The sequence below is a fragment of the Echinops telfairi genome, unplaced genomic scaffold (genome assembly GCF_000313985.2).
Source record: "Echinops telfairi isolate 266 unplaced genomic scaffold, ASM31398v2 ScPeMD7_7469;HRSCAF=8507_1, whole genome shotgun sequence".
Lineage (NCBI taxonomy): Eukaryota > Metazoa > Chordata > Mammalia > Afrosoricida > Tenrecidae > Echinops > Echinops telfairi.
This window is the reverse complement of record NW_022111373.1, coordinates 57,910,011-57,921,542: the sequence shown is the minus strand read 5'-3', so window position 1 is coordinate 57,921,542 and position 11,532 is coordinate 57,910,011. Positions and strand designations below refer to the sequence as shown.

Here is an 11,532-nt window from a genome sequence, read left to right as displayed (position 1 = left end):
AGCATTTTGCCATGCTGTGGTGGGGTCAGATCAGGCATGATTCGCACACTGTGCCTCCAGTGTTGTCCCTCTTAGTGCTCTGGGTCAGTGAACAATGTCGTGTATCATGGTGGTGCCAGCCCTATGGTCCTCTGTGCATTGGATGCTTTGAGCAGGAATATCACAATGATTTACATATAATCCCCTCCCAGGGGGATGGACAACATAAAAGTGGGTGAAGGGAGATATTGGACAGTGTAAGACATGACAAAATAATAATAATGTATAAGTTATCAAGGCTTCATGAGGGAAGGAGGGTGGAGGAGTGAGGGAAAAAAATGAGGAGCCAATACCAAGGGCTCAATCAGAAAGAAAATGTTTTGAAAATGATGATGGCAACAAATGTACAAATGTGATTGACACAAGGGGTGTATGTATGGATTGTTTTAAGAGCTGTATGAGCCCCCAGTAAAATTATTTTAAAAATAAATTTTAAAAAATCTAACTAGTCCTGTGGATCTAGAAATTTTAATGCAAGTCATCTGTAGTCAAAGCGTCCATGCATTTCCTCAGTATTGAAGATCGAAATATTGAAACAGCTCATGAAAGTCATTAAGTTAGAGTGTAGCATCTGCCTTTTTCTTTTACTGATATTGCCATTTTTTTCTTCAACTTTTGAGTTTTGGTTGATGCTGATATAGATCTTCTAGTTGATCTCATTTCAGGAAAGATTATTGTCCAAGTACTTGAAAATTCAAGTGAAAACCAAGAGCAAACTGGGGGCTTTATGCTTTTAGACGGATTCTCCCAATATCACCTCCCTGTGTGGAGTGAACTCAGACTCACTGGGACCTTAAAGAATAGACTAGACTGGGCCCACGGGGTTTCCAAGGTGGTACATCTTTCTGGAAGCAGAGTTCTCTGGAGGAGTGGCTGGTGGGTTCAAACCCCTGACCTTTCGTAAAGCTGCTGAGCAGGTAACCACTGCACACCAGGACGTGGCTCTCCCGGTAGAGGGGGGCGGGAGGACGGCCGCTGTCTGTGGAGTGGAAACCTCGGCGCAGGTCGAAGCCATGGTGAAAATGTCCTTATTTCTTACTCCTTCCAGTGTGAGGCCACAGTGATGAAAAGAAGCCTGGCGCAAGTGCTGCCGTACAATTGTACTTATTGAGGATTAAAAGATCGTCGCTTGTTGGGTGTTTTTTTTCAATCTTTCTGATCCTCAATGGAAAGAAAATATCACATTGAATTAAGTAGCTGAAAAGGGCCTTAAGATAAAGTCTTGTTTATCTTGCTGATTTTATAAATGAAGAAGTTTATTATATCTTTTAAAAATAATTTCAATCTGGGCAAATTAGAATCTGGAAAAATCCATAGATAAGCCCTGTTAAATTACACTTGTCCCTCCTTATTTAATCATTATCACATTAATCTTTTATGGCTATTATTCACTCCGATGGGTACAATTTGATAATGAAAATAAAACTGGGTTCCTCTAGCAACTATAATCTGATAGAATAAAATTTTAACTCTTAAGTGTCATTTCTTAATCATTTCCTCTGAGTAAGTATATTTTAAAATATAAGAATACATATTCTATAAACAAAAGAAAGATGTCATGTAGCCTACTCTTTCAGGAAATAGAAAACATGAAGGAGAAATAAATACCCCAAGCACATTTTTTCCTTAGGTTGGATTTGAGTCGACTGCTTTTCAGCTCACGGACATCCCTGCTGGGAGCAGCCGGGTGGTGGTTTCCAGGCGAGGCACGTACGGCTCTCTCACGGTTGCCTGGACCGCCGGATATGCTCCGGGATCAGAAATTCCCGAATTTACTGTCGTCGGCAACATGACTCCCAAACTGGGTGAGTTATCAGTTTTCTTTGATTAACATGAAGTCTCGCATAACATGAAGGTGTGTCCCTGGTAGCACCCTTGACCTTGCAATTATTGTTTTCTTGAATAAGTCAGTTCTGAATCATCGGAACCCTTGGGAGAGAGATGCCTCCATGGTGTTTCCAGGGCTGTAAATCTTGACTGAAGCCTAATGCCACATCTTTCTCCCAGCAAGCAGCCGGAGAGGGGCGGGGGTTGTACCATTGGTCTTTCATTTAGCGGTCCAGCATTTCATTGCTTACCTTCAGGGCTCCTTCATTGTGGTTAGGTTCCAACGCCTAGCAATTCTACGCACAGCAGAAAGAAAGACTGCCCACAGAACAGCTGGTGGTTTTGAACTGCTAACCTTGTGGCTAGTAGCCCAATCCTTAACCCACTACAGAACCATCCCCACCTTCTGGAAACTTAGCTACTGAAAATTCTGAGGGACTGTTTTACGTTGGTACACATGAGTCACAATCCACTGGGCAGCAGTGGTGGTGGTTCAGTGTAAGGATTCCCCTATTTCATGTGGAAGACCTGGGTTAAAGTCCTGGCCGATAGACCTTGAGTGATGTCATCACTCATCTCTGTGGAGGTTTGAATGTTGCTATGATACTGAAACTTACAGATCAGCACAGACTAGGAAGATATGACCCAGAGGTCTTGGCAACTGGAAGCCTTACAGATAACAGTGGTCCAGTCCTGCTGTGTTTGGTGCTGTCATGAATTGGGGCCTGCTGGATGGCAGTTAAGAGCAGCAGCAGCAAGCAGACATTTCAGTTTCTACCTTAGGTGTGTGTTAAAAGTATTTCTAAAGAAAGAAAAAAAAATGTAGTTCTGGAAGACAATAAAAAAAAGATTTTAGAAAACATTTGGTAGTTTTGATCGATAGTCACATTCATCTGGATATTTTTTTAACAGTAGGGCAGATGTTGCTTCATCTATTTTTATTTCCATTACTCCATCAGCTCTGTGACAGGTAGGGATGTGAATGTTTAGTGGGTTTTGACCTGTACGACGTTATAGAAAGTTCAATGCAATACCCATTATAAAGGACCTCCAGAAGGCTCAAAATCTTTGAGGTTCATTCTCTTTGATTCTCACTGTCCTGCTGGTGATGAGACAAATGCCATTTAAATCCTGCATGGTGAGCCGAGATCCTGTTGCTCAGGGAGGATAAATTAGTTTTCACTTATTCCCAGAGCTGTGGCCTCACGGAGAGAGAAGAAGGAATGAAAACAGTTGTCTTTAAGATGAGTGTGACTAGGGAGAGTCCAGAGGACAACACTGTGATGTCCCAGGAGGTATCCCAGTAATGTCAATGTAATGAGCTCAGATGCTTGACCGGGAGACGTCACAGCCATTGCACTAGTTTCTTTCACCACTGGATGGGGACCCCTGCTCTTGCTTACCAAACTCTGGTTCTGATTTATCGTCCTTTTGGCACATCTCTTTAACTAAAGGCACTTCGTAATCTTTCTTGTCCATTGTTTATTCCTTTCTTCCTCAGAAACACTATTATTTCACCCCTTGGTGCCTTCTGTCAGCCTGGATGTGATGCACAGCTTTATATCATTAGTTTTAATTATTTGCATTAGTAGTCACTTAGTAAGCCTGTAAAATTTTTGTTGTAGAAATGTTGTCTATAAGCTCATGTGTGATTTTGTACTTAGGCAATGAATATGAAGGTTTAGTCAACTAACAAGTTGAATGAATTAAAATGACAGGTGTTCCCAAATAATATGAGTACAAGGGGTACCCCCAAAAAAACTGGAAAAAAAGCTCCACTGGGCAGAACTTACGTAGTATGCATTTTTCTCACTGGGTGGGCATCAAGCTACTGGCTCTGAGTTAGCGCACCCAGTGGCGTCACCTGGTAAGGTTCTCTCTGGTCACAGTGAATTTTTTCGTAAAGGCAGTTTTGCTTGAACCTCGTTTTTTGTGATGGCCGATTTAAGAGAACAGCGTGCAGCTGTGATATTTTATTTCCTGCTCTGGAAAAATGCCACAGAAACTGTTGTGATGTTGAACACAACTTACAATGACAACACTATGGAAAAATCTCAAGTGTTTGAGTGTTTTTCTCATTTCAAAAAAAGGTGAAGTGTCAATTGATGATAAACCTCCTCTGGGTGTCCATGAACTTCCTGAATGGATGAAAATATCGTCTCCTTGGCATTTAGAATTTGTTTCACCAGGTCAGACTGCTAATTAAGCCTTTTATTTAGAGTTTCTGAAAAGAATGCATAACAGTGCGACAAAAAAAAGGACCAGTTTTGCCACCATGACAATGTACCTGCTCATGCAGCCATCTCAGTGTGCCAGTTTTTGACAAAAACCAGCATGCCTCTCTTGCCCCATGCACCTTACTCACCTGACCTTAGTCTGTACAACTTCTTTTTGTTTCTGTGAATGAAGAGGAACATGAGAGGACAGTGATTTGATAATGTAGAAGAGGTGAAGAAAAAAACGAGGGAGGTGCTGTCAGCCATCCAAACAAATGAGTTTGAAAAATGTTTCCTAGAATGGAATTGCAGATTTGACAAATGTATTAAGTGTAATGGAGAGTACTTTGAAGGTGATAAGGTTGTTTCAGAACAAAATTTAAATACATAGCTTGGAAAATGTATCTAGGTTTTTTGGGTCCCCCCCACTCATATACTGATATCTTCAAACTATCCCTCCCATGTATTTGAGCTTGTATAATAAACATTTTTTTCTTTTTTAAAAAAAAGATCATTTTATTGGGGACTCATACAACTCTTATTAGAATCCATACAAACATCCATTGTGTCAAGCACATTTGTTGCCATCTTCATTTTCAAAACATTTTCTTTCTACTTGAGCCCTTAATAAACATTTTCAAACCTAATGAAAAGTAAAGTGATTAGTACAATAAATACTTAGGAACTCACCAATTAGATTTCATTCTACAAGATTTATACCATTGTCTAAAATAATTTAAAATAATATACATACATTACGATACAGGATGCCAAACTACTTCGATAAGCATCTCTGAACGATACGCTAGTGCTAGAACTTAAACCAGAGCCTGCCTGACACTAAATTCAAACCAGATTGCCTAATACAAATCTCACCCTACTATATTTTGAAAAATATAATTGAAAAAAATAGTAGCTAAATGTAGGAAGACGGTGATTGAAAGTAAGGTTTGAGTCCTCCCTCGTGTCCCAAATTGTGTGATACTGCCCCTTGCAGGGGTGGGGTGGGGTGCTGGAGTGATCAAGGTGGGCTACAAACGTGTCTTTTAACTTGGATTATGAGCTATTATTAAAAAATATTTAGTTCATGAGGGAGCGGGGAGCAGGGAGGGAGGGCAAAAAAATGAGGAGCTGATGCCAGGGGCTTAGGTGGAGAGCAAATGTTTTGAGAATGATGAGGGCAATGAATGTACAGATGTACTTTACACAATTGATGTATGTATGGATTGTGATAAGTGCAGTATGAGCCCTTAATACAACCATTAAAAAAAATTTACTTACTGGGTTTGGGGTGGGTAGGGGATGTCTCTGATTTTTTTTTTCCCCGAAAAGGAGGTGCTAGTTTGGAAAGCTATGGTCTTCTAGGGAGCCTTCTGTGCGTCATTTCGGCATACTGTATCATGCATACTGAAAGAAGACTTTGGCTAAGAAAGGATTTCACTGTCTTTTAAAAGATGGAGCCCCAAGGTAAGAAGAACTAAGCGGTGATATCATGCTTTCCTCTCTCGTTTGCTCCCAGGGAGCCTCTCATTTTCGCACGGGGAACACAGTAAAGAAGTCGTGTTGTGGACAGTCCCCAGCCCAGGTCGACCAGAGGCCTTTGCTGTTCACCTATCTGGCATGGAGAGCAGTGCCCCCGGAGGAGCTCAACTTCGGTAAGAACAACCCACGTTTTAACGGAAAGCTTCCTGGCCTGTGTTATCTGGAATGTATTGGTCAAAACGGAAAGAGCCACAGCATCAGTTTTCTTTAAAGTTGTGGTGTCTTAGATACCGTGGGGGGAGATTGGTGAGGGGATGCCTTTTAAGGGAGTCATACTTCTGGCCTTAATGAGGTTATCTTGATCTCTGGCTCAATTGAATTAGTCTGCTGTAGACGAGGACTCGGTGAATGAGACAAACAGCTAAGGTGTTCAGCTGCTAGTGGAAAAGCTGTTGGTTCAAGTCCACTCAGAGCTGCCTCAGAAGAAAAACTTGGTGATCTCTTTTTAATTCGTCAGCCACTGAAAACTTGACAGAGTGCAGTTCCACACAGGTCTGCCATGCCCTGACAACTGGACCGGCTACTGGTAGCTAGTCATATTTATAATAGTGGCTTTAATACATTAAGACGACAGTAACAAAAACCAGAATTAGCTTTTCATCAATTGTAATATTTTGACTTATGTTCCATTCATTCCACCTGCCCACTTCACACACACCCCCACCACCAATTGGAGCAAGACAACCTGAAGTTCTGTCTGTCGTCTGCACTTGGGTCATTTATACGTATTGGTCAGCACATGAGGCTTGCTACCCGTATCCAGTGTACATTTTAAAAATAGAGGCCCTCACTCTTGGGGAGCTTGTGGCTTCTATTATTACAACAAAAACTAAGACACAGAGATGACAATTTTCCTGAGGTCTTCTATTGAGTAAATAAAGAAACCAGAATTTGAACAGAGATTTTATATATATATATATATTAGCGATAATATATATATTATTAGAGAGAGAGAGTTTTGTCTTTTTAAAGATAATTTTATTGACTCTTACAGCTCTTATAACAAGCCATACATCAATTGTATGGAGCATACTGTACATATATTGCCATCATTATTTTATAAACACTTACTTTTCATTTAATTATTTTATTCTTTTTTACTTCATCATTATTTTATAAACAAACATTTTTTGTGAGCTCTTGGTATCAGCTCCTATTTTTCCTTCCCTCTCCCCTCCCCCCCTCATGACCCCTTGATAAATTATAAATTGTTATTATTTCATATTTTAACACCGACCGGTGTCTCCATTCCCCCATGGTTTCTGTTGTTCATCTCCCTGAGGGTGGGGGTGGTTATGTGTTGATCATTGCGATCGATTCCCCCTTCCTCCCCTCTTCTTCCCACATTCCCCCTACCCTCCTGCTATTGCTACTCCAATTTCTGTTCCTGGAAGGTTTATCTGAACTGAATTCCATATCACGAGCTCTTATCTGTACCAGTTTACATGCTCTGCTCTAGCCTAAAGTGAAAGGCAGAACTGGGGTCATGATAGTGGGGCATGAGGATGCCTCAAGGAACCCAGGAGCCCCCCAAATAGACTTCAGGTTAGAAGGGGCCGTTCCTGAACCCCCCAGAACTGGTTGGGACATAGTCATAAATGTCAGCGGACAGACCTGGAATTATGTATGCTTTTTCATTTGTTTGCTAGTTTTTGTTCCCTCTTTTTATTCAATCTTTTGTTTTGTCTCCATTTTTATTGGTTTGACTACAAATATAAGATAGGCATGAGAAGCAAGCTTGAGGAAACGGCAATGGGACCAACAGTTCTGGAAGGATTTGCAGGGAGGAGGAAGTGGGGCAAGGGAGTGATGAGCAAACACCACAGACAGGGGAACAACTAGGGAATTAAAATAAACGAGTAGGACGTAGAGGTTCTTGGGGAGTTGGAGCAACTGCAATATCTCTAAGAGGAATTACTAAGAGGTGGAAGAAAGGCATGCATGATGGTGGGTCAGGAGGAAGGAAAAGGAAACAGATGATAGATCTAGGAACCAAAACTATGGATAGAGGTGTAAACAAAGGCGGGTACATAGGTAACTATATTAGTTCATAAAAATAGAGGGGTTGGCCTATGTTTTTACATATATGTAAAATATGTATACGTAATATATATGTATGTATATTATATATATTATGTATATGTATGTATGTATATATATTATATATGTAATATATATATGTTTTTACATATATGTATTATACATATGTCTATATGGCAACACACTGAGGTAGCGGAACGACTTGGGCCTGTGCTCAAGCCCTCCCTCAATGCAAGAATACTTGTTTTAACAACCTGGCATTCTATGATGCTCACCCTCCCGGCACGATCGCTGAAGACAAAAGAGCAAATGTGATAAAGAAAGTTGATGGTGCCCGGCTATCGAAAGATATAGCATCTGAGGTCTTAAAGGCTTGAAGTTAAACAAGTGGCCATCTAGCAGAAAAGCAACAAGCCCACATGGAAGAAGCACACCAGCCTGTGCGATCATGAGTTGTCGATGGGATCAGGTAACAGGCTTCAGAAGACCCCAAACAAACATACAAAAAACCATATTGTTGAGAATGAGGTGGGTCGGAGCAGAGACCCCAAACTCCTCTGTAGCCAATGGGACATCCCCTCACAGAAGGATCACAAGGAAGAGATGAGTAAACCAGGGTGCAGTATAGCACTGATGAAACATACAATATTCCTCTAGTTCCTTGAGGCTTCCTCACCCCCCTCTAGCACTTATACATTTAACATTTACCTTCATTTTGTATAATTTAGTGATTATTTAATAAATTTCTTTGGTTCCAGAAATGAGGGAAAAATTGGAGCTTGTTAAGCAAAGTGAAACCTAGAAAAGAAAGATAGAAATTTGGGGTATCTGTGTGTGTGTGTGGGGGGATTGTTAATTTTTTTTTCATTTTTCCTTTACCTGGGTTGAGCTTGACAGACTAGCAGAGACCAGTCCTGAAAGGAAGACTTGTGAATTTATTCCTGACTTTACCACTACTTGTGTGATTTGGGGAATGATCGTTAATCTTTACATACTTCTGTTTCCTTATGGAAAAAAATGTGTGAGGCAAACTTACTTGTGTTCAAGTACACATGTTTATGTGTGTGTATGTGTGTAGGATATGGGCAGGCAGCATCGAATGTGGTTTTCTAGTCTACATATGCCATTTAAAGTGTCTGGTCACAGAACACAATTCAAGGTCCTACGATCCAATGCCTTTGACAACAGCAGTTGGGCATTTTACGGCGTTTGCCCTCATCCAGCATAGGAGCCACAATTTCTGGTCAGAGATGAAAAGACAATTGAGAAAGTGGAGAGCATCACACAGATTTGGGTACACTGTGCAGTAAGGATAACAAGAGAGCTTGAAATTCCAGGTGAGCTGTTCGCAGCTGACTGGAACAGGAGACCAGAAACCCGTGTGCTCTTCCCTTAGCTAATGAGTCTTGCTGGTCACCTCCTTCTCTATGGCAGTTCCAGTTCTTACACTTCCTATGCTCATAGACTTTCATGCATAAGTAATACAGTTTTAAAATAGATGAAAAGCCATGCCATTTTTAATATGCTGCCCCATGGGCAGTAGGAACCCTGGTGGCATAGCTGTGATCCACATGGTCCAAAGTCGTTTAAAACCACCAGACACTCCGGGGTAGAACGATGGGCAATACTCCTCCAGTGAATAGTTACAGTCTCAGAAACTCACAGAGGCAATTCGGCCCTGTCCTACAGGTTGCTATGAGGTGACTGTGTTAGGCCAGTTAGCCCGAGAAACAAATCCAGAGATGCTCATAGAGGTCTAAGAAAGAGCTTTATGTCACGAAGTAATTGTTTATCAAGGAAACAACCTAGCCCAGTGCAATTCAAGTCTATAAATCAAATACTAGCCCATAAGTCCCTCTTCAGATTCATGCGGCACATGCAATGATGCAGAATGCAGGAAGATCACAGGCCTGTAGATGCAAAGTCCTGTGGATCCAATGGTGGTGGATGCAGCTCCAGGGCTCTGGCTGCCATCAGGATCAGCCAGTAGGAAGGTGAAGGCAGAAAGGGGGACGTTCCCAGGGCCCTCCTTATTAGAAGGTCAGGCCACAAGGAGGCACCATCAGGCTGTGTTCTGATTGATAGGCTAGACCCCACCCCTACACTTTTATTAATCTTCACGTTGACATGAAATTATGTAACTACCACATAGACATCTGTGAGGGAACCAGCCCCTAACACATCATCCCAGGTCCGGTAGGTGCAACTGTACAGTGATAATAAGTAAAGATTATAGTAAAGTCTTAGAGAGCACGAGAGATAGAAGAGAGATTGAAATAATGAAGTCAGACACATAACATGGTAGCATGTTCACCTCAGCCCTCACTTGGTGGTCCATGTGAAGAGAGAGAGATCTTTATTGCTAACCAAGGCTTTTGTATTCTCTGGAGATGTGCAAGCCCCCTAATTACAGGTGAAGACATATGTCACAGGAAAGGGTTGTGCTATAGGTAATACAGTAGTGGGAGGGGGGTGACCTAGGGGTATCTACATAATAGGAAGAGGAGGGATTGGGGGTACACATGTGACAAGATGGGCGGATCCTAGTTTCAGGATGGCAGCCTAACTTTGGGTGTCACTGAGCTGGTTTGACCTGTTCTCTGGCTCAATATAGAAACCATTATCAGTAGGGTGTACACCCACCTTGCAGGGACCAAACTGATGACTGCAAGCCTTTAGGGAGGGAGTGGGCCCTACTTGTGGGACCAGACAGTAGTCTGGTAACTGACTGCCTTCAGGGAGGTAACTTGACAATCATTTACCATAGCAGCAAACAGTGTCCCAAGTCTAACATATATTTGGGGGAGATGAATTGGGAGAAATCTTTCTGTTTTTTCCACAGATATCAACTCGATGGCAGGGAGGGGGACCCTCATGGATAACTTTTCAAACATATGAAAAGCAAACATTTACAGTGGTATTCGTATTTTTCGTGAGTTATTTCACCGTTAAATTATTCTTTTCTAGATCTGGATTTACGGTGGCTGAAATTGAACCAATGGGAGTGTTTCAGTTCTCTCCTAGTTCAAGAAATGTCATTGTGTCTGAGGAAATACGGATGATCAGACTGCATGTACAGAGGCTGTTTGGGTTCCACAGTGATCTCATTAAAGTTCTCTATCAAACGACTGCAGGAAGTGCGAAGCCAATGGAAGACTTTGAGCCTGTTCAACACGGGGAACTGATTTTTAAAAAATTCCAAACTGAGGTGGATTTTGAAATAATTATTATTAACGACCAGCTTCCTGAGGTAGAGGAAATGTTTTATATCAATTTAACATCAGTAGAAATTAGCGGACTCGAAAAGTTTGATGCCAATTGGAGACCACGATTGAATCTGGATTTCAGTGTGGCAACGATCACAATATTGGATAATGATGGGCTAGTGGAAATGGATGTTTCTTATCCCAAGACAACTGTGATGGTTGCAGTTGACACAGCTCTTGTTCCTGCAGCTACTGACTCCACCACATCCCCTGACCACCAGGGGATAACTGCTGTTCCACAGCCAACAGAAATCGCTGCTATTGTTACTGAAGCAACTGGTATACCTGCCACACCTGAAAATATCGTCACACTTTCGGGGACAGCCACACCGTCTGAGAAGCCTGCTGTGGACATCGTAACTGCGGATATTTTTATTCCTGGAGCATTTAGCGTAGGTCCACGTGTTATTTACATTGAAGAGGACATGAAGAATGGCACACTCAACGTCGCTGAAGTTCTTATTCGAAGGACTGGTGGATTTGCTGGCAATGTCAGTGTAATAGTTAAGACATTTGGAGAAAGATGTGCTCAGGAAGAACCAAATGCATGGCCCTTACCTGATGTCTATGGGATTTCCACCCTGACATGGGCAAGTGAAAAT

General features: G+C 41.7%; 1 protein-coding gene across 1 annotated transcript in view; it reads left to right on the top strand.

Moving 5' to 3' along the window:
• ADGRV1 (adhesion G protein-coupled receptor V1) overlaps positions 1–11,532 on the top strand; it is a 675,247-nt gene that overhangs the window by 251,617 nt on the left and 412,098 nt on the right. The window contains exons 69-71 of the mRNA XM_045285199.1: positions 1,670–1,844; positions 5,602–5,737; positions 10,632–11,524. Coding sequence (XP_045141134.1) covers positions 1,670–1,844; positions 5,602–5,737; positions 10,632–11,524 — 1,204 coding nt within the window. The remainder of the gene's footprint in view (positions 1–1,669; positions 1,845–5,601; positions 5,738–10,631; positions 11,525–11,532) is intronic.